The 27864-nt window shown below is 47.0% G+C and overlaps 1 protein-coding gene across 1 annotated transcript in view; it reads right to left on the bottom strand.

Moving 5' to 3' along the window:
- The window catches only part of Hunk (hormonally up-regulated Neu-associated kinase), a 104153-nt gene extending 76623 nt beyond the window's left edge, over positions 1-27530 (bottom strand). Inside the window, exon 1 of the mRNA XM_042687269.1 lies at positions 27156-27530. Within this exon, the coding sequence (XP_042543203.1) occupies positions 27156-27416 (261 nt within the window). The 5' untranslated portion in view covers positions 27417-27530. The remainder of the gene's footprint in view (positions 1-27155) is intronic.
- Positions 27531-27864: the final 334 nt, after the last annotated feature.

Raw genomic sequence — 27864 nt, 5'->3', positions numbered from 1 at the left:
AACAAAAAAAAAGCAGAAAGCCAAGGTGATTAACCAGATCCAGTGGGAAGTTTTGCAAATAAATTGGTTTCACGCCTTCTTCCCAAGAAACAATGTGTGTAAACGCATCCAAATGGAACGTGGTCCTGTGTGGAGGGTACTCATTTAACAGGAAGCAGAAAATTTCCTTTGCTGCCTTTATAATTAATTTCAGTGTTGCTCCAATTCACAGAAAGGATGCCAGACCGGCCGACACACACGGCTGTCTTTTATAGGGGTCCATTAATTGCTGCTATTTATGTAGCGGAGCTCAATTGCTTCTGACCCTTAGCTCTCCAAGGCTTATTCTCCTGGGCTGCTGCATGCTAAAAACTGATCTTTTTATTTATTTATTTTTTTGTAAATGAAAAGAATAAGTGTTCTTTCCTCAGCTTTGAAAATGAGGGGAAAAGGACTTCCTTCCCCATTGAAACAACAGAGCTCATTAAGAGGGATGAGGCAAAAACATGGAACCTTTTTTCAAAGCAGACACTGGGAAAGCCCTCCCACGCCCACCCGTGGAGGTCTGAAGCCACTTTCCCGGGGATACTCTGCGCTGTCTGCGATTCACTGAGCAAATCACCATGGAAATACAGCCCGCTGGTAGGAAATGAGAAACTGCTTCCTGCAAGACAGGAGGAAAAAAAAAACAAAAACTGCAATGTGGAGCATTCTGAGATGGCAAGGTAGACACCAGGCTACACAGACCAGGACAGGTGTGATCGATCGCTGGGATTCCTATCACAAGTCCAGACGCTTAAAGAGAATATGCTCTTCCTTCTTCCCAATCAAGACGCTTCTAGGATCCACAAGGAAGAGAAGCACACAGGCTTAAGGCACAAGCCTGAAATCAGGATGGAAGCCAACCCAGCCACACATCCATCACTGTCCAACCAAAATGTGGCAGCCACCTATGGAATTTTATATCTTCTTCCTAGCCGCATAAAAAAGAAGCGAGGGAAGTTCATTCACTGAATGTCTACAACCCAATGTATTTAGATGGTTTTTCAGCACATGATCCCTATTTCAGGATTCTTGATTTTTGCTTGAGGCAGGGTCTTGCTACCTTGCAAGGCTGGCCTCAAACTCAAGAGCCTCCCATCCTCAGCCTTCCTGATGCTAGGATTTCAAGTATGCACTATGACTAGCTCTTTCTTCTTCTATTTTGTTGTGCTTAGATGCAACCAGACAGTGCCTCAAGCATGTGAGACAAACACTCTACCTGTTGAGCCATGCTTCCAGCCCTTTTTGCCTAGGTTATTTGTCAAATAGGGTCTCAAGTTTTTTGCTCTAGCTGACTTTGCACCTTGATCTTCCAACCCATGTCTCTCAAGGAACTGAGTTCACTTGCATTCGCCACCATACCCGGCTTGTTTGTTGAGATGAGACTCTTGCTAACTTTTTCCTCAGACTAGCCTCAAACCCCAACCCTGCCAATCTCCATCTCCAGAGTAGCTGGGATTACAAGGATAAGCCACTGCACCTAGCCTCAGCCCTTAAATTTTCAACGAGTTATAAGCTATTTGTAGCACTGTAGCTTTGAAGTATGTTGTGCATTTTACACTTACAGCTCATGTTTTACACTCAAACACAAAGAAGGGAAGAAGTGGTAAGAAGCTTCTCTTGTAGACAGGAAATTCTGGCTGAGTGGCTTCACGAGAGTCACTTACACCCTCTAAACCAAAACCCAGCCTGCTCCCAGCCTAACACTCAACCAAAGCTGGGAAAGGGAAGGAAAGGATGGAACAATGGCCACTGGCTCATCTCCAAAGTCACAGGAGATCACCTGCCTCACATTTTCATGAGAATGAAACCACGCCTTTTAGAACCCAAGCAAGGTCAGAGTTCCAGTACTGAGAAACCCCAGGCCAGAAACTTCACCCCCAACAAACCTCAGATGCTGCACCAGTGAGGATAATGCAGATGAATGCGGTGGCCGAGGTAAATGGTGCAATGTGCTTGGCACACAAGTGACCATCCAGTCATGGCAGTTACAAAGCAGGATCAGTGGACAGCGGACAGCTGGAGGGAGGGAGGGAAAGGGGGAGGGGGGAGGGGGGAGGGAGGGAGGGAGGGAGGGAATGCAAGCAAACCAACACTGAGGAAGGCAGAGAGTCAGAGGCAGGACAGGCCTGGCAGATTGGGGAAAGAAAGACTGTGCACTACACTGAGCTCAGGAATCCTCGCATCTCTCTGTCCCCAGTCCCCAGGCTGCTGATGCACACAGGAGAGTTCTTCAACACGCTGCAGAAGACCTTGCCAAGACACATGAACACCAGGTGAAGTGTGTGGGGGGGGGGGAGGGGGGCTGCGTGCTCATCGGCAATCGAGAGCATGGCCTTTCTCCCACCAAGCACTGCCTTCCTCATGTGGATGCTATCAGTCTGAATGAAGCACAATCTATGTTCCTGTGAGGCCCCAGAAATCCTCCTGGCCTCCTTCCTGTTCCCTGAGAAGACTGAACGCTCTGCAGCCGCTGACAGCGGGCTCAGGAAAGGCACACAAGCCACACACAGATCACAGGGGACTAACGGGTGGGAGGCGGGTGTGTGTTTGCACACTCCATTCCTCTCCATGGGGTAAAGGTTCATAGAGGATGCCTGACTAATATCCTAAGACTCAGGCCCTGGATCCTTCGCCTTTCTTTAACACACGTTCTTTTAATCACTGTCATTAATATCTCTGGGCAGGTTTAATATCGCTGGGTGGCTGGAATGACAGAATTCTTTCTTGCCTCAAGTCTGAAGACCAAGAGTGAGCTGTCAATGATGTTGGCTTGGGGGGTGTGGGAGAGGGGGGGAGGAGGGTGGGAACTGTCCCCAGCTTGCAGATGGCATCTTTGCACTGAGGTCCCACAGTCTTCCTGCTGTCTGCAGTGGAGATCAATGGCCACTACTTACAGAGACCAGTCAGCACCGATCACCCAAGGGCTGTCATCCAAACTTACTTATCTCTTTAAAGACCTCATCTCTAAACACAGCCACATTTTGTGCTATTAGGTATTAGAACTTTAATATATGACTTAATGGTGAGGGAGATATAACCCAACCCAACAACACTCAATATTTTTTTAACAGATTTTAATGATGACAGTGCAAGGATTGGAGACCGAGCTCCTGATGGGAAATGAGGTGAGTTAAGAAAACTGAACTCCAACAATCCAAGCACCTCCAAGCATACATGGCACCTGAGTCTCTCCTTTCCCTGTCGCGTTTTCCTGGTTGTTTATTTCAGTACACTTACTACTTTATTACTTCTCTACCAATGAGTATAATCTTTGCATGTTAACTTTATACATCTGCACTTCCTGCAAGAGAACACTATATTTTCATTAGCATTTTCACATTGGGTTGTCCTTTTCTTAGCTGCTTTCAGTAATGTGCCAAGTTTAGGAAATATTAGATAAAGACTCTTCCTACTCTTAACCATTTAAAGTTTAGCAAAAGGTGCCAAGGGTAGTGGCTCATGCCAGAAGGACTGAAGTTCAAGACACAACCAGGCACAAGTTACTAAGATACTATTTGAAAAACAAGCTGGTGTGGTAGTTCACACTGTAATCTAAGCTACAAGAGAGGTGGAGGGAGGAAGATCATCATCTGAGGCCTTCCTGGCAAAAGCACAAGACCTTACCTGAGAAATACAGCTAATAGGGATGAGGTTTGACCTGACTGGTAGAGTGGTTGCCTAGCAAGTATGAAGCCTGAAGTCCAAATACCCAGTACTGCCAAAAATTAAAAGAAAAGTAAGAAAAAAAATACAAAGTTAGCAAAACATAAACAAGCCAAAAGTATATACCCTCCCCAAAAGAAATTTCCCAAAGCAAATCTACATCAATAATCATCAAGTATTTCAATATTTAACATAAAAAGGTCAATCTTCTGTGGTAAATGGCCATGATCTGTGTACTGGACAGAAAGCTATGAGTAACTGCTCCACACAGAGGAAAGAGAAACGCAAATGGACACTAGGAAGAAATGATTGTTGGCACTGTATCCCATAAGGAAATCTTTAACTCTACTACAGAAACTGAAACCATGGAATGATATATTCATAGCTACCCCTAAATAGGCTATTGTTTTCAGTTGACTTTGTTTCAACCCACCAAGGCTAGGCCATGTCTGGGCCCAAATTTGACTTTCAACTCACTCTTGGTATAGAGGAGAGATCTGATCTGGGTGGGGCCTGTGTTGGGCCACCCAGTGCGTTTGTTGCATATGGTAATTCCACACAGGCAAGGAAGAACAGTATCGGCTTCCCTGGACTGGTCACTTGCAGAACATAACACCCAAATCTCTTCACCAGCGATGTCCTAAGGAGCTGGCTCTTGCCATCTGTCATACAGAAGGAAGGGTCTCCAACACAGATCATCAGAATACTTCTGCAGGGGAAGAAACTGTACAGGTAGAACGAGGCCAAGAGGGAAAGGTGTCTAGCAACTCTATTAATTAACACAGATGTGACAGATACAAGGTCCTGAACTCTGAGATGTCAAAAGTTCCCTTTGAAACCAGGTCCTGGTGACTCATGCCTGTCATGCTAGTTACGAGGAACCCTGAGAATGGAAAGCTCGAGAATCCATGCCAGTCCAGGCAGAAAAGGCCATCTCCACAGAAGAAGTTGGGTATGGTGGCACACGCCTGCTATGCCAACTATGGTGGGAAGTCTAAAGGGAGTAGATGGTGGTTCCAGTGCATGCCAAAGCAGAAAGAGAGACTTATCTCAAAAATAACCAGTGCAGGGTCTGAGAAGGTGGCTCAGTGGTAGAGCGCTTGCCTTGCATGCATGAGGCCCTGGGTTTGATTCCTCAGCACCACATAAACAGAAAAAGCCAGAAATGGGACTGAGGCTCAAGTGGTAGAGCGCTAGCCTTGAGCTGAAGAGCTGAGGGACAGTGTCCAGGCCAAGAGTTCAGGCCCCACAACCAGAAAAAGTAATAATAATAACCAGTGCAAACAAAGGAATAGAAGAGTGGCTACACAATAGCCCACCTGCCTAGCAAGCATAAGACCCTGAGTCCAATCCCCAGTGCCAAAAGAGAAGGAAGAAGGGAGAAGAACAAGGGGAAGAACAGGATGAAGAAAAAGAAGAGGAGAAGAAAGAAAGGTAAGAAAAGGAGGAAAAGGAGGAGGGGGAGGAGGAGGAGGAAGAAGCAGAAGAGGAGGAAGGAGGAGGAAGAGGAGAAGGAGGAGGAGGAGGAGCAGGAACAGGAAAAGCAGCAACGGCGGCGGCGGAGGCAGCGGCGGTGGCAGCGGCGGCGGCGGAGGCAGCAGTTCCCTCTAAGAGGATCTCCCAATCTCTGTTACAGGACCACAGGATGAGCCTACCTGCCAGCCTAGAGCCTCGTCCTTGGAAAACTGCCAACAGTGGATCAACAGCCAGGTACACACATGTGGAGCTGTCTTTCCAGGGATTCAAGGGGCACCGTGGGTAGAGATGGTCACCACTCTCACGGAGGGTATGCCCTTCCCAGCTGACCAACCTCAGTGACTCCCCGACACCACCCAGCAGACAGAACTCTAGTCTCTGATGAAGAGTCCAGGCTAGTCACTGCTATGGGCTCAACTGTGTTCCCTAAAACATTTCAGGTTGAAGTCCTGGCTCCAGAACCTCCAAATAACCTTCCAAAGAAGGCTATCCTTCTTTGGAAACAAGGGTTGTTCCAGACACGACTGTAGTTTAAGATGAGGTTATTAGGAAGAACCCTGATCAGGAATGACTGGTGTTCTTATAGAAAGGGGAACAATGCCCATAGATGCTCATAGAACAGTGCTGGAAAGAATATCAAGAAAGCATGGGTCACTGCAGTGTGGACCCCCAATTCTCCCCACCCCCGAACTCCTTCAGAGGCCATATGACTCTCTCAACTCCTTGACCTTGGACTTCAAGCTTCCAGAACTGTGTGTGGTACATTTCTGCTGCTCTAAGCCACCCACCCTGTGCTGTGGATTGTAGCGGTTCCAGGAATCTAACCCAGCACGCAGGAGTTTACCAGCACCTGGTCTGTCCCGAAATGCCTCTGGGAAATTCTTTCCAATCACTCTGCACCCAGTCCATGAGGAAGTTAAAAAATAAACCACAATAAACCCACAGCTGCCTTTAGATAAAGACTGACTTCCAGACACTGATTAGCTCGTCACTGTGCTCACAGGACTCACGGAGGCCATGTGGAGAGCGCCAGGCTCAAAGACTTGGAACCACGTGGGAAAATCAGACGTGCAGCCAGAGTTTTCTCACGGGTGGCGGGGGCGGGGGGTGAGGGTGGGGGGGGGGAAAATCTTCACAACCAGCATGTGCTTAAAATGACTAAGACCCAGCTCTACCCTGCACAGTCCTGCAGTTTTGAGGTACAGAAGGCAATACACCATCACCACTGTTGACACACCCCACAGAGCAGGACAGGTGACATAGAGAAGCAGAGCAGATGTGGGAGACACTGCTCTATGCCAGGAATATGGGGGGAGGCCCTGTTAATGAATCTCAGTGGGCCTAGATGGGAATACCTGGCATGGGTGCCAACAGAAAGCAGAGGTAGCCAGTAACCTCTCCCCTGCCCACCGCCCCCTACACACAGAGAGGACACTCAAGAGAGCAAAGAACTCACCAGAAGCACTGTGAGAGAAACTGATGACAGAGAGCTCTCAATGTGGAATCTGCTTTGAACAGACTGGCCTTCTTCAGCTGGGACGTGGCATACATAATTAGAGTTTGTTTCTAGCCAGCCAGGATGGATTAATGTCATGAAGAACTGAGATCGGGAGGGTAGAAAAGGACTGAACCAGAAAGGAAAGTATCAAAAAGCAACCTGGAGGCCTGGGGATGTGGCTTAGCAGTAGAGTGTTTGCCTAGCATGCATGAAGCCCTGGGTTTGATTCCTCAATACCACATAAACAGAAAGAGTTGGTTGTGGTGCTGTGGTTCAAGTGGTAGAGTGCTATCAGGTAGAGTGCTATCCTTGGGCAAAAGAAGCTCAGAGGCAGTGCCCAGGCCCTGAGTTCAAGCTCCAGGACTGGCAAAAAAAAAAAAAAAGGCAACCTGTTGCAACAATGAGAAGTACAAAATGTCATGTCAAAACCAGCTTTACAATGTCGGTGTGTGGGGGGGAGGGGGGTATGACTGAGTGGGGGGGAGGGGGGAGGCTGGGAAGGGAGGTGAAGGATAAACAAAGGAGGAGGCTGCAATGCTTGGTAAGAAATGTATGCATTATCCTGCCCATGTAATTGTAACCCCTCTGTACAGTATGTTCTCAAATAAAATAAAATAAAATTTAAAAAAAAAAAAAAAAAAAAGGCAACCCAGATGTAGAGGTCATGGTGCCAAGTAAGCCAATAGAGGATGAGGAAAATGGAAGAAATAAGACAGTACCAAGATACCGAGCTGAAGAAGCTGAAAATGGCAAAGAAGGAAATGGGGAAAGCAGATGGGCAGTGGTAAATACTACCTCAGCTTGGAATACTATGGGCTGAGCTGGGATTCCCCAAGAAAGATAAGTTGGAATCCTCACTCCTTCAAATGTGACCCCACTTGGAAATGGGGTCCTTGCAGATGTAGTCAGTCAAGATAAGACCATTTAGGCAGACCAAAAATCTAATATGGCGGGTGCCTTCATCAGAGCGGGAGACGCAGACACACAGGGAGGAAAGGCCATGTGGAGTGAGAAACGGAGATGAGAGTGATGTCATGTCTTCATCTATTTTCTGTTCCTGTGACAAAATACCCCAGACTAGATGTCCCTGTGTTTCATTCCCACGATAAATGCCTGACAAAAAAAAATAGATGCAGAGTTTCAGAGGTTTTATTCCATGATCGGATGGCTCCATGGTTTTCTGGACCTGAGAGGCAAGGCAAAGCAGAGCAGAGCAGCTCACCCATGCTGGACAGCAAGAAGAGAGGGACAAGCTATGCGTCTCGCTTCTCTTTTATTGCCTTTGGGCCCCTAGCCTATTGGATGGTGCAGCCCACATTCAGGACTTTCCACTGTAGCTGATTCTCTCTGGAAATGTTCTTGAAGATGCACCCAAAATTACAGCATACAGTTCTCAATCTAATCAAGTTCACAATTACAATTAAACATCTCGTTGTGTGATTTATAAAGGAAATTGGTTTATTTAGCTCATGTACCGGGAGCTGGCAAATTCGAGAACATGGAGCTGGCTGCCAGGTGCTCGGCTTCTAGTAAAGGCCATGCGCTGTGTCCTAACAGGGAGGAAGAGCAGAAAGGCAAAGGGTCATATGCTGAAGACAGAAGCACAAAGGTCAGTCTTGTGTGTTGTGACCATCTGTTCTCATGGTAACTAATCCAGTCCCATTGAGAATGACAATCTATCCATAAGGGTGGTACTCCACCACGTGATCAGCTCTTGAAGGCCCCACCACCTGTCAATACTTCCACACAAGGAACTGACTTTCCAACACATGAATTTCAGGGGACAGTCCTTTAATACCATAAATGTTCACATAGTACTGACAGTGTACTGGATATTGTGAGCAATCTAGAGCTGCTGAAGGTACACAGGAGAATGTGTCTAGGTCCTATGCAAACACAATGCTATTTTCCGGTATCTAAAAGATTTGAGCACCTGAGGATTTTAGATCTGACCACCTCACCTCTTTCACTGCACCCCCCTGTCTCTTGTTCTTCACTGTGCAAAACCAAAGTGGTTTAGGAATCTAATAAGAGAGGAAAAAAATATCACATTATGTTATGGGTTGAATTATAAAGATGTTGGAATATTTCAGAATCTGTGAATAGGACCTAAGTTATAAATAGAGTCTCTGCAGACAATCACGTTAAGATGAAGTCATTAAGATGGGATCCAATCTAATATAAGGCTATAAAAGGGGAAATTAGGACAAGAGACAGATGTTCAGAGAAAAGACAATGTGAAGACACAGATACAATGCTCTTACAAGTCCAAAAGCACCAAGGACGACCAGAAATTGAGACAGAGGCCTAAAAGACCCTTCCCCTCCCAGTCACAGAAGGAACAACCCGACAATCATGAGACACCATTTCTGTTCTTTGAGCTATCCAGTCAACTCCAGGAATAGAATCACAGGACAATACGTCATTAACAATAACAACACCTTTGTGCGTCTGTGTGTGTGTCTGTGTGTGTATCTCTGTACATATGCGTGCATGCACGCATGCATGCTAATACTAGGACTTGAATTCAGGCACTTAAACTCTTGCTCAACTTTTTCACTTGTGGCTTGGCATAAGTTATATGCAGATTAAATTATATGTAAATGTCCTTTAAACCACTAATCATAAAATGGTTTTATGGATCGTTCTAACCTTTTTTTTTAATCTTTTCTTTTTTTGTTAGTCATGGGGCTTGAACTCGGGGCTTGAGCCCTGTCCCTGAACTGTTTCGTTCAAGGCGAGTGCTCTTATCACTGAGCCATAGCTCCACTTTGTTTTTTGGGGCGGGTAGGGGGGCTGTGGGGAGTTTATTGGAATAGAGTCTATCACTTTTCCTGCCCAAGCTGGCTTTGAAGTGCAATCCTCAGATCTCAGCCTCTTCAGTAGCTAGGATTACAGGCATGATCCACCAGTGCCCTGCTTCCTAACCATTTATTCATAAATGTATCCCTTACAATTAGAACTTAAGACACTTCATTCTTTTGATGGTTATAGAAACCAGTGGTTATTTTCAAAAAGAAGGCTTTTCCCCTGTCTTTCCACTCACCATACTGAGCCATATAGCCACAGGAACCAGGGGTCCCATGTGCAAGACTAGAATCCCTACTGCAGAGAAGGCTGTTTCTCCACAGTGCAGGGCTGCTGGTACTGAGCTGGCTACTGAGCTCTTTCTTAGGAGATCTTTTTAATAGCTTTTCTCTGTAGGAAAGAACCCTTTCTCCCACTCCCTGCCCCGCTCAAGAGCCTTAGCCTGACTGCTAAAGGTGGCCTTGGAGTTTGGGACACTTACTGGATCTGGACATAGAAACCATCAGTTAGTGTTGCTATCGCAAAGTACCACTTTTCTGGATGGCTTACATAACAGAAAGGCGTTTTCACATGGAGGCAAGAAGTCCAAGGCATTTGCAGGGATGATTTCTCTCGAGGCCTTTCTTGTTGGCTTGTAAATGATGACTTCTGTGTGTCTTCACCTTTCTTCTGTGTATGCACATCTCTGGGCCTAAATTTCCTTTTTGTAGGAACAGACTGGTATAGGACCTATGCATGTGGCCTCATTTCAGCTTAATTACGTTTTTCAAGACTTCTAAATACAATCACTTCACCATATGAATTGTAGGAGGACACACTTTAACCAGCAGCAGCCATCTTGTCAGACTCGTTAGGTTTGGGTGTTCCCCCCTCTTCCACCTGAGCCTCAAGACACAGGTGCAGGGTGCCAGGGTCTGACAGGCTTGTTAAAGGCAGGTCGCTGAGCGACCATATTTAAAAGCTGCATCTGCCTGGGCACTGAGTGAGGTACAGCACACCCAGCTGTTGGTGAGAAATCCAAAGTTCCACTCCTAATGCTGAAAATTTCTGCTGTCGCACAAGAGATGGATGGGCATCTCGGATTACACACTGAGAAACCCCAAGCCACCACCACGATCCTTTCCCATTCAAACAAAACAAAACAAAATCCCTGTTCAAAGGCTCTGAATTTTCATTCTTTCCACTTGCATGGAATTGTCACAGGACCCTGATGAAATTGTCACACTATTTACTCATCCGAGGAAGGAAATGTGCAGAGGAGTTGGTGAGCAATCAGTGCCATGAGAGATTTTTTATTTTTCTGCTTTGAACTTATGGACTGGGGTCTCTTAGACCCAGGTTGAACAGCTGTTCCTGCTCTTCATACACAGGAAGTCTGAGTTCTTGGTCCCTGGACTGGCTTGAGTGATGACTCAGGAGACAGAGGCTATAGGTCTTGACGTACAGGGTATAGCATTTCCTGAAGATCTTCCATGATGGACAATATCATGTGTCTCTTGGATAATGAATGACACAAACACACTAAATTTATTTCTCACCTAGACTCCCCATCTTGCTTTTCCTTGCTTTCACAAAGCAAGCAACAAAGTAGACTGCCAAAAAGGGATCAGGATGGATTTTTGACTGACAATTCCCTACCCTCCAGCGATGTGTAATCTATCACTCTGTAGGAAAGATTTACTTTTTTATTGTAAAAGCAGGGGTTTTCTTTGTCCGTGATTCACAGCTCAGTACTAACCCTGAAGGGCATGTTCTATCCAGCACCATCTAATTCTTATGCCTGGGACAGCCTCTTTGGTATTTTGCACAATGGCCTCCACTTGAGGGGTCCACTGGGAACAGAATTTCAGGACCCTACTTGGCTTGCCACCCTCTGTGGCCTAGAGGAAAAGTGTGTGTTGCTAACCTGTGCATCCCCTTTCCCAGCACCCAAAGCTGTATCCACTGACAGGAGTCATTTGTCCAACTGGTCTACCAGAGGAGGAGCCTTTTCTAAGTGGCCTGTACAGAAAGATGGCTTTTTCTAATTGGCTGCCCAAAGTGAAACCTTTTTCTAATAAGTCTGTCTTAGACTAGCTTTTCTAATTTGTACAGAAGTTCAGATGATAAAAGTCCTACATTTAATAAAAGTTATCAAAGCTGGATGTTAGTGGCTCATGTTTGTAATCCTTAGTAGCTTACTCAAGAAGCTGTGATCTTAGGATCAAGAGTCAAAGTCAGATGGAGCAGAAAAGTCTATGAGACTATTATCTCCAATTAATCACCAACAAGCTGGAGGTGGCAGCATAGCTCAAGTGGTACTGCTACCAGCCTTGAGTGACAGCACCCAAGCCCTGAGGTGTTTTTCCCCCTTATAATAATTTAAAAAAAAATTAAAGATAACAAGTAATGGTTATATTTTTGTTTAGTTTTGGTTGGGTTTGCAACCAGTTATATGTGGGGAACTTCCCCAGCAGTCTACTGAACAAACGGCATTAAGAGTAAGAAATAAATCTTCAAGCAGACTTTAGGCAAATGGAAAGAGTTTTCCATGAGTGTAGAGGAAATGGTTTGGAAAAAAGGAGACTCACTGGTTGTTTTCTCTTTTCTCTTTCCTTCTTTCCCTTCCCCTGGGCCTTGGGTGACCTTCCCTTCTACAACAAAGGAACCTTAACATGCTTTCTTTCAAAGTTGACATTTACTACTTTAAACTCCAAAATTAGCACTAAGTCAAGAAGCATTCCAGGCCCACAGGCAACAGGAAGCAATCAATATCCCATCTTCACAGCACAGGACAAATGAGAACCACCAGTGGCTCAAAAGACACAGAAATAAGGTAGCCTTCCTTGGGGGAATGGGAGCGCCAGAGAACATGACAGAAACTGGAAACACAGAAATCCGGGAAATAATAATCAAATCAGACAAAATTCTCTCAACTCAGTCCCATATTCTAAAGGAAGATCATAGAACACCCTGGAAACAACAGGGACTTGTGACAACGGGTAGTAAACAAAGGAACTAGGCACCTTGAAAGCCATTGGTGAAGAAGAAATCACAACTCTGAGAGCTCGTTGAGAAAGAGGTTGATAGCAAATTTAAAAACATGAGGAAAAAAATTGTCCAATAATCTTTCCATGAGTTCCGAGGTAATTCGTGGTAATTCATTTACTTTGTTTTTCTTCTAGCTTGAAAATGATTCGTTTAAGGATACTTAGTACCAAGCAGGAGACAAGGAGCGAGGCCATAGGGTTCAATGACCAATCCTTCTGCTTGTACATCATCAAGGGAACCTAATATTGCACAAAGGAAAAACAAAAAAGTAAAAGCCAGGAGGGAGAGAAGGCAGGGGCAAGGAGAAGGCAGGGAGCAGGGTGGCCAGAGAAGGCTGCTGGCAGAAGCTGATACCAGGACAGAGGAATTCAAGGAATGCAGACATCTGAGCCCCCAAAGTGTCCAGAGAGGCATTCCAGTCCTGGGGAGGGGGAGGGGGGTGGCGGGCAGTGATTCCTGCAAGGTGCCTTCCCTCTGCTCCTGCCAGGAAACTCCAGCATCCCAGATAAACTGAGGGTGTATCTTTCTTGCCATCTGAAGGAGGTTTTAGTTTCTCCAGCACCAGAGTTTGAACTCAGGTGTTCATGCTTGCTAGACAGGCTGTTCCTCTGCACAACACCTCTAACCCTTTTGCTTCCTGCTTAGGAACTTGCCTCAACCACTATCTGCATTATTTGAGGTTTCTCATCATAGCTTAGATGACAGTCACGAGCTACCCGGTATGGCTTCTTTCTCTTGAGATGGAATCTTTTCCACCTAGGCTGACCTGGAACCGCAATCCTCCTGATGTCAACTACCCACAAAGGCATGAGTCACAGTTCCCTGCTTTGGGTTGAGGAGGGGTCTTCTAAACCTTTCTGCCTAGACTGGCCTCAAACATTGATCCCCCAGCTCTCAAGTCTCCCCAAGTAGCTAGGATTACAGGTATAAGCTACCAGTGACCAACTGAAAGAGAGTAACTTACCTAGAGCTTTAAGGAACTGATGATAAGAGAGGTTTAAATCCTTTCCCTAAAATTATACACCTGCAAGTTCATCAAAAGATAGGAACCTAAAGCTGCTAGGCCCCAAAGCCTGTGCTTTCATGGTACCTGTATGTTAAGTCATTATGCACTAGGAGAGAAGACATAGGCAAAAGTCTCAACTCAACACAGACTTCTCTTCAGACAACAATGGCGACATTGGCCAATAATGGATACAGTCAAGTCAGTAACAACGCTTTGATTTATAAAAGCATAAAAATAAGAGCAAAAAGATGAACTGGTTTGACTTAGACGAATAAGAAATTTCATTATGCCTCAGCTTCCTCCTCCCCACCAAAAAGAACCATATAATAAATCAGAGCATTTGCAACCTAACAAAGATGAAAAGGGGTCATCCTTACCATATGGAGCTCATACAAGTCATTAAGACAAATAGAAGAAAAATGGGGAAATTAGTAACAATATTTCATAAAAAGAAGAAATAACTTCCCAACCAATTATTCCCAACCACATATTATGATTAACTCTACTAATTATCAAAATACTTATCTAAAAAGTCCTTTTCAGCCAGGTCCTGGTGACTCACACCTGTAATCCTAGCTACTCAGGAGGCTGAGATCTGAGGATCGAGGGTGGAGGCCAGCTTTGGCAGAAAAGTCCCTGTGAGACTGTTAGCTCCAATTAACCACTCAAAAACTAGAAGTGGTGCTGTGGCTCAAAGTGGTAGAGTGCTAGCCTCAAGCAAAAGAGCTCAGGGACGGCATCCAGGTCCTGAGTTCAAGCCCCACAACTGACAAAAAAAAAAAAAGTTCACTTTTAAATTGGGTTCAGTAGACCATGGTTGTAATCCCAGACACTTGAGAGGCAGAACTCAGAAGGATCGTGGTTCAACACAAATAGTGAGCCCCTATCTCAGCCAATGAGCTGAGCACAGTAGTATACATATGCCATCCCAACTATGCAGAAGGCCATAGGAAGACAGAACAATCTAAGGCTGGCTTAGGCACAATGAAAGCAAAAAAAAAAAAAAAAATTAAAAAGGGCTTATATGGTATAGCATCTGCTTAGAAAGCACAAGGCCATGACTTCAAACCCTAGTACCACAAAAAAAGAAGTCATTTGCACATAATGCTCTTCCACGTAGTATGATCCTTCCAAAGTGGAGCTGGGTAAAACATCAAAAGCCTTCTAAGCATTTATCCTAAAAAGCAGCTCAGAGATGTACTTAGCAGCATAGATTCGAAGCTTCATTTGTATTGGGAAAACACTGGAAGACTCTCCATGTCCTTTTTACAATTACAGTATTTCAAACACTAGAATGCCACACCTTCCCCCACCCCAAACTAAATTTTCAAAGCATGTTTAGCAGCATGGAAAAGTGTTCTATCTCCTGTGAAGCAGTTGCTGCAGAACAGTCGCACAGGGGCCCCAGTGCTGTACCATGCGCATTCAAAGGAGAGCGAGCAGCTGTGAGTATGTATTTACACCCCATACAACTGATGCGCGCTGGATTGTGGGATCCCAGGTGATTTCTAGAGTCTTCATTGTGGGTTTGCTTACTTTCCACAAGAAATGGGGTGCAACATGGTCTCCCTGATATGTGGAGGCTAAAGCCAAAATGCAAGAAGATATGGCAAAGTAACAGGACTCAAGAAACAAAGGATCTGAGTCAAGCACAAAAGGTCAGATAAGTTGACGTTAGGGAAATGAACCCTAAGATATGTATTTAATTTTTTTTCTTTCATGTGATTGTTTCTAACACATTTATAAGATTATTTCTTTGTTGCTTTATATGTCCCTCCCCCACAGTATAACCCCTGCTTTCACTGTATTTGATGTTGTTATAATTTGTGGAGGGGAAGGGAAAAAACAAATCGTTTAAATAAAGATACAGGTGGGCCCAATGCAACAATGAGACATACAGTACAAGTCGTTATGTCGAAAATGAACTTTACAACTTCTGTGGGGAGGGAGAGGGTTGGGGAGGGAGGATGGGATGGGAAGGGAAAACAAAGGAGGAGGCTACAATGCTTGATAAGAAATGTACTCATAGTGGCGCTGTAGCTCAAGTGGTAGAGCACTGGCCTTGAGCTGAAGAGCTGAGGGACAGCGCCCAGGCCCAGAGTTCAAACCCCACGACCGACAAAAAAAATTAAAAAAAAGAAATGTACTCATTATCTTGCTCATGTAATTGTAACCCCTCTGTACAGTATTTTCACAATAAAAAAAAAAAACAAAGGACAGCCACCCATTTTGTCATATCATTGCTAAATGACTCCATGTTCTAGACCATATATACGGTAGATATATGCACACAACAGAGGGAAGCCAGGAGAATAAGTGGGAACAGCCTACACTGAGCAAAAGGAAAGAAATGTACACATCACCGGATGTGGAAAAAATAATTTGTATTGTCAAAGCTCATAGAATTCACAAACTATATAGACCATGATAATGACAATTTGCCTTGTGAAAGTTAAAATGTGTGTGTGACTTTAACTAAGTGTCACTATTCCACAATACTGTGAAAGATGTGAAATTTATGTAATCACACAACTTCAATTTTTAAAAAAGCGGGAGAAGGGATGGGTTAGGAGGGATGGGGACAATGTTGTCAGACACCTTGTACTCATAGACTGTTTTGTAGAATGGGAACTTCTTTGTACAACTACTTAATGATAATAATAATAAATAAATACTAAAAAGAAATGGAGTGCAAGAAATCATGTGTAACTTAGCAGTGGGGAGGTCTCTGGACACTCTCTAAGACTGAGGGAGAGCTGAGGTGGGATGTGATTAGGACAGCCCACAGGAAAGAATGCAGTTAACAGGGATGAGTGAAGTGACTACATAAGAAAAAACGTGTGTGGCGATTAGCGAAGGTTAGTCCAGGATTTATTGGAAGGTGTCAAAAACCTCAACTAGTCTAAAATATACCTGTGACCAAACTGAGTTAAGGAATTCTAAGAAGCGAAGGTCTTCCCATAAAGGGAGAGAGACAGGAGAGAAGAAAAGAAGAAGGGAGGAATGAGGAGAGAAAGAAGGAAGAAGGAAAGAGAAAAAGAAGAGGAAGAAATGGAGGAAGAAAGGAATGAGGGAGGGAGAGAGGGAGAGAAAGAGAGGAGACAGGGAGACAGGAAGGAAGGGAAGGAGAGAGACAAGAAGACCGAAGGAAGGAAGGAAGGAAGGAAGGAAGGAAGGAAGGAAGGAAGGAAGGAAGGAAGGAAGGAAGGAAGGGAGTCATGCCATTCCTGAAAGGCATCTGGGAGTAATGAATTAGGTAGGAGTACAACAGCCTAACACTTTCCCTCCAGAGAGAAATTCAAGTTTTATTACATCAAATTGGCCTTGAAATTGCAACTACTGCTCACAAATGTTAGTTTTTAATAGAATAAAATGTCCTCCTATGGGAGTGACACTTCACAAACCTGGAAAACTGTTTTCAAAACAGGCTTGCTTTATTAGTATTATTAAATGTAAATGTTCAACTGAGAACTGAGTCATAGGCTCGTTTCTCTAATTAAATTTTAAACCTGGAATAAAGACCATACTAAGAAAACCAGGCTCCTACATCAGAGAAACCGAAATTCCCACTGAAAACCAGATTACATAAATGATAACGCTTTATCATCATCTATTTAAGTTTCACTGAAGTGGGACTCAGATAAAATGCTTCAATATCCCAATCTCAAACTACACAGACAACTTTCCCCAGGTTTTAATTCCCCTCCAAGCATTTTCTCATTTCTTTTGCCTCTGATACTCCTCCTCAGTCTGCCTGAGGACCCCTCAAAGGCTGGGGGAAGCTGGTCCAGCTCCAACAGCCTGCATACAAACCTGGCCCAAAGCACAGGGTATTCTGTTTGGCTTTGAATAAATATTCTGTGTTCACTGTGGTAAGAGGCTGAGTGAACAAAGAAACTTCTCTGGGCTGCATCCAATTAACTATCTCTTCTCCCCTCTAGCGCAAGGAGGAGTTCTGACGTTAGACTGAATGTACAGACTCCCCTGCTTCCTTCACTGCCATCAAAACAAACAAAAAAAAGGCATGTGTTTGTATATATTTATACTTAGCATTGTATTCCATCACTATATTTAATTCAATATATACATATGTACATATGCATCTGTGTATACATACTCATTGACACATATACATCCACCTTTGTATGTAAATATGAGTGTGTGTACACACACACACAAGGGTGTGTATTAGCTCAAGCTCATCACTTCATAGACAATCCATTACAAAATAAATAAAAAATAAAAACAGCTGGATGTCAGTGGCTCACACCTATCACCAGGAGGCTGAGATTAGACACCTGTGAGTTGAAGCCAGCCTGAACAGGAAGTCTTCTCTCCAATGAACTTCTAAAAGAAAAAAAACGTCAGACGTGGAGTTGTGGTTTAAGGAGTAGAGCACTAGCCTTGAACAAAAAAAAGTTCAGGAGCCGGGCACCTATGGCTTACACCTGTAATCCTAGCTACTCAGGAGGCTAAGATCTAAGGATTGTGGTTCAAAACCAGCCCAGGCAGGAAAGTCCCTAACCCTTATCTCCAATTAACCACCAGAAAACCGGAAGTAGTGCTGTGGCTCAAGTGGTAGAGCACTAGCCTTGAGCAGAAGAGCTCAGGGACAGCACCCAGGCCCAGAGTTCAAGCCCCACAACCAACAAAAAAAGAAAAAGAAAGAAATAAAAGGTTCAGGGACAGCGCCCAGGACCTGAGTTCAAGACCCTGGAAGGACAGGCACAAAAAAATAGGGAAAAACAAAAAAAAGTAGATCCGTCCTGCAGATGTAGGAACACCCTAACTCCCCAGGACCACACAGGGAGGATTTTACCCACAACCCAGCACCCCACTAATGCCTGGGGCTTTCATTCATCACTGAGTGTTTATTTGGAAACACTCAGCCAACCCCTCTGATGTCTTTTGGGTGAATCTGGTTTTGCCATTATCTCCGAGGCTTCCCAAAATGTGAGACTTTCCAGGCTGAACTCAAGAGTCATGGGCAAAGCAAGACACAGGGTCAACCTGTCCTACACCATGAAGAAAGCAGTACCTGCCACAAAAAGCTTCTGTGGCAAAGCTGGTCTTATGCAGTGAACATGTAGGCCACAGCCCAGATGTTAGGACCTCGGTAAGTGTCAGTCATTACCAGGACTGAATTGCCTCCTGTGGGCAAAGCACAGAGCACTCACTGTAGGTTTCAGGCCAACAAATGGCTGTGCTACTGGAGGAATTTCTAGGGATGTAAACTTCATGCTATTGTCCCTCACAGACAGCACAACTTTCTTCTGTGCCCAGTGGATGCCCATTCTTGCTGTCCCTTTCCAAGGAGCCATACACAGACCTCTGGCACAGAGCAGGTGATCAGGCTGGGGATGCTAGCATACACTTGCAGAATTGCAGTTCCAGAAGGAAAAAAGTTAGCAAGACTATCTCTGAATCAAACAACAACAAAAAACCCAGGTGTGGTAGTGCATACCCATAAACAGCTGTGTGAGAGGCAAAAGCAGGAGGACTGTTGTTCATGTCTAGCACTGCACTAGGCAAAAAGATTGAGCTCTCATCTGAAAACAGAACTAAACCAAGCCAGGTGCCAGTGGAATATACCTGTAATCCTAGCTATTCAGGAGGCTGAGACCTGGAAGATTATGGTTCAAGCCAACCTTGGCAGTAATGTCTGTAGACTCCATCTCCAATTAACTAAGTCAGGCTAGAGGCATGGCTCAAGTGGTAGAGCACCAGCCATAAGTAAGCAAGCCTAGAGGGAGTATCTGGACCTGAGTTCAAGTTGCAGGATTGGCAAAAAAAAAAAGGGGGGGGGCGCCTTGGGGCATGGCTCCTCAATTAACAGATCAGCAAATGCAAAGGCTTGAGTTCAAACTCCAGAACCACTAGAAAAGAAAAAGAGAGAGAGGGAAAGAGAGGGAGAGAGAGGGAGGGAGAGGGAGAGAGACAGAACAAGAACTGGTGACTAAGAAAGGCCCCTCACAGAGCAAGAGTCCCAACAGGGGCAGAAAGACGTCCTGACAATTTCCCTAAAAGCCCTGATGTAGAAGGGAAGACAACCAAAACTCACACGCCGCAAGAACACAGCAGAGATCATAGAGGCGCGAATCAAAGTGAGCTCAGAAAATGGGCAAGGCCAGATGCAAGACTGCAAATGTTTTAGCAAGATCTGGCTTAAAATACTAATAAACATATAAAAACCTGGTCGTCAAAGAGACCGCCTCCAAACCTACATATATCTCCATGGGAGACATTCGCTAGAACGTATGTTTGCAAATAGTCCTTTCTCCCATCTGTCGCAGTGGTGGTACATATTCTCAGGAAAGAGCTGAGGTCCATTAGCAGTCCAAGGACAGCATAAAATATTTGACAGCTTCTACCTGATCACTGGTCACTCCAAAACTCTACCGATTCCTACAGAAAGCCCCACTGTTTCTGAGCCAGGATTTTTCTACAGAGCACCTGTCAACCTCCCTGCTCAGCTTAAAAACACAGAAATGATTACCATCTGAGAAGCAACCAGTAACAGAAACCACAGTGCCCAGGACAGAGACGGGGGAGGGGATAGGGAATATTAAAGATGGCCCTCCTCTAAGCATCTGTTTGTCCCTTAAAATAGTCTGCACTCTTGCCAGGCACTGGTGGCTCACGCCTATAATCCTAGCTATTCAAGAGGCTTGAATCTGAGGACTGAGGGTTCGAAGCCATCTCAAGCAGTAAAGTCTATGAGACTCTTCTCCAAATAACCGCCAAATGACTGGAAGCGGAGCTGTTGCTCAAGCGATAGAGCACAAGTCTTGTGCAAAAAACTCAGGGACAGCACCCCGGCCCTGTGTTCAAGTCACAGGATTGGTGCGCATGTGCACATGCACGCACGCACGCACGCACGCGCGCGCGCGCGCGCACACACACACACACACTATGCACTCTTCATCTAGTTGTCAAAAATCTAACTTCACAACCTCACTGACTTCTTCCACTCACAAGTGATGGAGGCAGGGAATGAGTCTGCCAGGAAAACTCCATGGGTCCGGGGTTGACAAGTGTGCCAGACTCACAGGCCACCCAGTTCTTCAGAGCCAATTCAGGGTGCACAGCAAGAGCCCTCAGCCCTGGGTGGGTAAGGACAAAAACGTACCACAGCCAGAAAATGGAGCCTAAGAGAAATGGGGAGTCAGGCAGGAACTGTGTGTGGAGCACAGATCTGCCCACAAGACACCATGTTTCTGACTGAATGAGAAGCTTACAGAGCTGGCCTAAGATGGAGTCCCCAGGCCGCGGCCCTGTTCTTCTCAGAAGACCGGAACCATGGCTCTGGCCAAATCCCACAGACACTGCTAAAGAACTTAGAGATGGCTCTGAGCCATCTTCCCAGGACCAGTCTTCAACAAGGCCATGTCCCGGGCCAGGGTGGGCTCCATTTAAGGACTAAAGGGATAAAGAAAAGGCCAGCCCTCTCACTCCCAGCCTGGACAAGACCCAGGTCAGCCCCAGGGATCTCCCTGGCATAGGCACAGGCTGTGCCTGAGCCTGTACTGGAGCCCAGCTTCTCCGGATGCACCAAGCTGCTCTGCCCCTTCTTCACCAGGCTGCTCCGCCCCTTCTTCCAGCCTCTCCCGTCCCCCCATGGGTACTTGCTTAACTGTATTCCCTAAAAACAAGCCATCTTATTACAAGGTCAGCTTGTTGGGTTGGGTTGCCACCTGCAACCCAGCCCAACAGGCTAAGGAGGTGAAGAGGGCTACACGGTATGTATCCTCCGCAAAGACACCTTCAAGGCTAGCTCCCAGTGTCTGTGAACATGACATTACATATAAATAAGGTCAAGTTCAGAGGAGGTCATACACATAGGATGAGGGTAGACCCTAAACCCAGGAACTGGTGTGAAATTTACACAGCAAATACACACTAAGGCCACATGCAAAGATTGGCATGCTATTGGTACAAGCTAGGGATGCCAGGAACTGTTGGCAAACGTCAGACAACAGAAGAGGCAAAGGAAAATTATCCCCTTATGCTTCCATGGGGAGGTACCTTCACTCTGGATTTCTGCCCTCCAGAAGTATAAAAGAATACACTGCTATAGTTTAAACACCCAGCTCCTGGTTGTTTGTTACAGTCATCATAGCAAACAATGGAAATTCTAAGACATTCCCCCCATCTGATCAATGCAAGTAGGAAGATCAGCAAGTTGGTTCTCATCTGTCCAGGATTGCTTCCCATATTAAATGAGAACACTGCATGAACAATGCTGAATAAACCATGAACCACAATGCCACCAGTCTGGTATGCATGATACAGAAACCATAACAGCTCTCTCAAGTTGGTCACAGCATCAACAGAAGGTTGCCTTCAGACCCTGAGTATTCTACCTCTTTCCCATAGGAAAGATGCTGCCACAGCCAGCAGCATCTGATCAGAGAGCAAGGAATTCTGTTCAGGTCAGCACCTAGATGTGGTCCTAGCCCAAGCTGAGCAACAGAAGAGGCTGCACCAGCAGCTAATGCAAGACGCGCCAACTGGATTGCAATTACCCAAGAGAGCAAGTCTCAGTTACCATGAATAATCGGGAAAGGATGTAAAATACCGAAGCGAATGAAACTTCATGGCTGCACTGCCTGCTTGTGGGGAACACCCAACCTGCCTGTCTGTTGGTTGGTGAATGAGGCTGTTGCTGCCCCTTCTTCAGGGAAGATAAGCAAGGGATGGTCAGTTGCTGTACTTCCCCTAAAGAGAATGTGGGAGTCTAGTCTCACATACTGAGTCCTCTTCATAAGGATAAGAAACACACCCACAGCTAGCCTCAACACCTGCCGAGAAAATGTAGGGCTGTTACCATCCTGGTGGGTACAATTCCACTGACTCCCAGAATCCTTTGAAGTCCCCGGGTCCTGTATCAATGAACACTAGGAAGTGAGCCATACATGCCAATTTCCACCATTCCCATGTACTTCAAAAAGATGAGGCAGGGCAGGAAGTTCAAAAGAATGTGCCCCGTGACTGTACCCTGCAATCTGGAAAATTATAGACACTGTCTGTCAACACAGGACACCCAGGCAGGTGCTTTTTGCAAATGCCTCCTTCTCTCGAAAGAAGACCTAGCTGAGGGTAATAGGAATTTCCAGTTCTCTGAGCATTTCTTGTTCCTTAAGTTATTACCCCCATGAAATCTCAAGCCCTGACAATGAAATACAGGAGTTTGCACCTGTTTGCTTTAGAAATACTGCTAAAAACAGATTTGCCAAAAGGCCACCTCTAAAATTAGTCCTATTTCCTTCTCTGCAAAACATAGTAAGGGATATTTTTAGTAACGCCTTCACTCCAGGTAGCTGGCATTGTCATGCTCTGTGCGTGATTATTGACAACTTACTAAGCAGGCAATCCTTATTTTTTCTCCCAAAATAGCTCTGATGAAAGTGATAAATAGAATTTTAAAAAATAACAATAAGGATACAAGAGTGAGAGTAAGATACTGAAATATTTTAACAGGTAATTTTATGCTCTCAACTTTGTCTCTCTCTTAATCACAGAGAAGGTAACCAGCATTGACTGCCTGCTCTGGTAATATATTTTTGCTTGGAAGTGGCACTGTGGCTCAGGTAGTTGAGCACTAGCCTTGAGCTGAAGAGCTCAGGGGCAGTGTCTAGGCCCAGAGTGCAAGCCCCACAACTAACAAAAATATATATATTTTTTTTTTTTTTGCTTGCCTGCCAAACCAGCTCTATTCCTAAGATGCTTACATTTTTTTCTCAATCAACCTTTTCAACTAATTTTTTAAAATGCAATCATAACCTATTATATGCCAGGGACTGTACATTTTCTAGTTACCAAGAACTGATCTCAAGGAGGTATGATTATAGGCATGGTGGCATACGCCTATAATCCCAGACAGACATAGGAAGACATGGGAGACAGACGTAGGAAGATCAGCAGTTGACCTCAGATTGATCAGATAGGGGTCACCTGGGGTTAAAGTGCAAACTCTATCTGAAACACACACACACACACACACAAACACACACACACCTAAAATCAAAAAGATTGGAGTATGGCTCAAGTGGTAAAGCACTGGCCTAGCAAAGTTGAGGCTTTGAGTTCAATTCTTACTACCAAAAAAAAAAAAAAAAAAAAAACCACTCAGCAAGCTCAGACTCTGCCTCTCAAAGTCATTATGCCATAGTTTTGCTGAGCAACTTCATTCCCGATCAAGTGAATTATTTATTTTGAAAGCCAGGTTTACAGAGATTGTATTAATTCAGAGCCAAAGGAAGAAAAAATTAGGTCTCAGCCCAGAGTCCTCCTTTCTCTACCAGCAGTGAAAAAGGCCGTCTAGTTTCCAGGAACATCTAAGCAAACAACTTCAGAGGACAGGCGAGTAAGATGCAATCATGTCGGATGGCAGCAAAGACAGCCTCTCGATAAGATAGTGCTGAATCCAAAAAAGTGAAAGCCAGAAAAAAGGTCTCCTTTGTCAGCTGAATTCAGATGATCTCCCAGGAGACTACAGAGCTCTTTACCCAATGCATTTTGGAAATATACCAAAGCTCACAAGCCAACCTAACACACACCCACTGATACTCTGGACGGTACCTGAATCCCCCAAAATGAAGTGCTTAAGTTTGATGAAGGCCACTTTGATCAGCTAGATCGCACAAAACTTGATGTGTCTTGTCTTCTCAGATTTCTATTGCAAGAACGGATTTCCCAAGCAAGAGAAGCAGCCCTGAATCCTTCTACTCTGCTTGGCTTGGGGAGAGGTGGGCTATATCTTGGCTTGGGGAGAGGTGGGCTATATCTATTTCTCACTCTATTGTTCATGACTTCATTATGTCAATTTAAAGAGAGAGTGTGTGTTTTATCCAAAAGTATGTATCCCAAGAAAAAAGGAACGGGGAATGGCAGATGTCTCCCAAAGACCTTTCACACCAACATCTCTGCTCATCAGAACACCCCTTCCCCAGGATAAAGTCTTCTCTTCAGCTTGCAGCTTGCCTTGTCAAAAGAAGTTAGGCCTGAAGTTTCCTTCACCTAAAGGGCTTTGGCCTAGCTTAGTCAGGCAAATAAATGCCCCAAACAAGAGTGAAGCTAGGGATTCATTAACTAAGTGATTCTTCCCAAGCAAAGTCAAGTACACACACACACACACATTAACTGATTCTTCCCAAGCAAAGTCAAATACACACACACACACACACACACACACACAAAACAGCACATTTTAATCTCTAGGATCTGCTAAACCACACATCTATTAGTGAAGCATTAAAGGTTTTGGGTTTGGGAGATAAATGCTATGAAAGGCACCATTGTTTCTTGAAAGCCAGCAATTGAGTGAGCTAAAAATCCAGATTTCTCCCAGGGTTTACAAGTCCCTGGAGCTCTAATCCTAGGGAAAAACACAACAGGGAAAAGCAAGTTCTTCACCATTAAACCACCCCTGCTCCCCTCCTCCCTTCTCCCCTGGCCCAGCTAAGAACCACAGGTCTTTAACTAGATCAAATCAATTAGGCCAGGGACGCTGGATCATCTTACATCCAATTAATACCTCCGATCAGTGCACACAGGAAGTCGAGTCACCACTTAAGGAAATAGGGGAAGAACACCAGTCTCCTCATCATCCTTTTCAGCAATAATGTCTACTATTCCAGGGGACCCAGCACAGAGCTCCAAAACTGGAGTAGTGGAGGGAAGGCGGAAGTGAGCTCTGAATCCATCCACAGGTGGTTCAGACAAGGCCAACGGGTTTATTTAGGTCTAGAGGCCCCAGCCCAATAAAGTGGAGAGAAGGTGGGAAGGGGAGGATGGACTCTTCATCTGCCACTGTAAATGGTCAGCACTTTCGGGAGAGAAATTTACTGGCCGGCTTTCAATTGCAAACAAACTTCTACCACTTGTTTCCACCACTGGAAACACTGGAGAAGAGTCGGCTGACTCACACCCACCCCCATGGCTAACGCCACAGCTTGCTGCACATCAACAGGTAAAGTACTGCTTGCTTGCTCTGGCTGGACTACAGCGAGGTTTTCAAAGTCTTTTTTTCTTCTTTGAAGAGCATAGTAAGTTTATATTGAACACTCCTCCAACCCCCAAGGCAGATTTTTGAAACTACTCTAATCCCACTTGCCCAAACTAAAGAAGGGCTTCACTCTGAATGGCTATAGAAGTAAAGGACAAGCCAGGTACTGGTAGCTCAAGCCGGTAATCCTAGCTACATAGGAGACTGAGACCTAAGATCAAAGCCAGCCTGGGCAGGAACGTCCATGAGACTCTTTACTTCACCATCAAAAAAGCTGAAAGTGGAGGTGTGGCTCAAGCGGTAGAGTGCCAGCTATAAGCAAAAAAGCTAAAGGATGGCACTCGAGCCTTGAGTTCAAGTCCTTGAATTCCTTGAGTTCCAGGAAGGAAGGAAAGAAGGAAGGAAGGAAGGGAGGGAAGAAAGGGTAGAAAATGCAAGTTACAGGGTGTTGGAGGCCTGTGCCCAGATACAAGAGGTTCCAGGCGGATCAGCATGGCAAAGCTAAAGGTTGCGTGAGGCGTGGGAAGGAAAGACGGGCCGAAGGTCGGAGTGGTGCACAGAACCCGGGCTGGGTAGAGCATCTCAGGACACAGGGGAGAAAGGCTTGGCTCCAACTATTAGCTCGGTTAGGACACCCCGAGGGGGCTACTTTCCCTCCCTTCCCCTGAGCCGGGAGTATGAGCTGTGAAGTCTGAGATGACGGGAGGCAGCTCCCAGCCCCAGCCGGCCTCGCAGTCCCCAAAGCCAGTCAGCCTCAAGTCTCTGGGATTTCTTCTCCTAGATCAAAATGTCACCCGAGATGTCCCTGTCCCTGTCCCCGGTCCCCACCATCTAACTTCTAACTAGAGTGAGGAGGTGGCGCTCCGGGTCACTGGTGGAGGCCGCCTAAGGCGCTTTCCTTCTACAAGGATTAGGCATCCCCGGCCCCCTAAAGTCGGGGTGCACCTCTGCTAGAGGGAGGCTCTTTGCTTCAGCTCCATGGAGGTTGGGGGGGAGGCTGGAGGTGAGAAAGTTGGTGGCGAAGGCAGGTGGGGGTGTTGGAGGAGAGAAGCGCGGGCTGGCGAGCGGGGTGCGCAGCACGGTGCAAGAAACTCTGCCACGCAGCTCCACTGGGGGGACGGGGAGGTCTGCAGGGCCCGGCGCCCCCACCCCGCCTGCGCGGCACGGCCCCAAGAAGGGATCAAACTAAGCCGCACCGCAGACTGGCTCCGCTCCGCTCCCCTTCCCCTCCCAGGACCGCCCCGCCCCTCCTCAACTCTGGGTCCGGCCGCCCCCCACCCCTCGCCGATCCCCGCCCCCCACGCCTCCCGCCCGCGACCCCGCGAGGCCGTCCGCCAGGCGGCGCCCTCCGCCGGCTCAGCCAGACTGCGCGGGACGGCTTCGCGGGTGAAGCAGTCCGGGTCCCCCGCACCCCGGGGACACTGACCTCAATCCACCCACCGCCGGGTGCCCGATGGCCCCCCTCCATGCGCGCGCGCGTGCACACACACACACCCAGCACCCGAAGGGCGCGCGAAGCCAGCAGGAGGCTGGGGGCGGGCTCCCCGGCCCGGGACCCCGCGCGGATCGGCGCGGCGCCGCGCGTCCCCAGCCGGGACCCCCCCCAGCCCCGCCGGCCCCCCCCGCACCCCGGGCGGCCTCACCTTCTCTCCGGTCAGCACGTGCAGCCCCTCGCGCACCTTGGCGAAGGAGCCCTCGCCCAGCTTCCTGCTGCCGATGAGGTAGTTGCCCACGCGCTTGTGGTGCTGGAAGTCGCGGAGCCGCTCGCGGGGCACGCCGCTCACCCAGGCCGGCAGGAAACTTCCCTCGCAGGCCGCCGCCGGCCTGGCCGCGTCCTCCGCGCCCCCGCCGCCCCCGGGCGCCGCCGGCTCGCCCAGGAGCCCGTCCCCCGCCGCCGCCGGCATCGCGCCGCTCCGACCCCGCGGCTCCGCTGCTCCTCCGGGTCCCGCGCCCGGACTGCCTCGGCTCCGCCCGCCGCCGCCGCCGCTCAGGGCTCGGCCCCGCCCGGCCCCGGGTCTCCGCGCCCCGCGCCTCCGGGCCGCCGGCCGCGCTCACGCCCCCCCGCGCCTCCGAGCGCCGCGCGCAGACAATAGCGGCCGCCCCGGAGCGATCGGGAGAGCGGGGACCCGCCCCCTGGAAGTTCTTCCTGAGGGGGTCGCCCAGCCCCTTCCAGAACACTCTCGATCCCGTCCGGGGGGCTAGGGACCGGCGTCCGGGGAGGGGGTGCGGGGTGCGGCGCTGGCCGGGGCAGGGGCGCGGCCGAGTGGCCGAGCCCCGGAGTCCGGTGGTCTGGATCTCGGAGTCCGGGGGTGGGAGGGTGAAGGAACGTCTCCGCCCTCGCCGCCGCTCTGG

This window comes from Dipodomys spectabilis, unplaced genomic scaffold (genome assembly GCF_019054845.1).
Source record: "Dipodomys spectabilis isolate Male_0828 unplaced genomic scaffold, ASM1905484v1 ptg000107l, whole genome shotgun sequence".
Classification (NCBI taxonomy): Eukaryota; Metazoa; Chordata; class Mammalia; order Rodentia; family Heteromyidae; genus Dipodomys; species Dipodomys spectabilis.
This window is presented reverse-complemented; position numbering and strand designations above follow the sequence as displayed.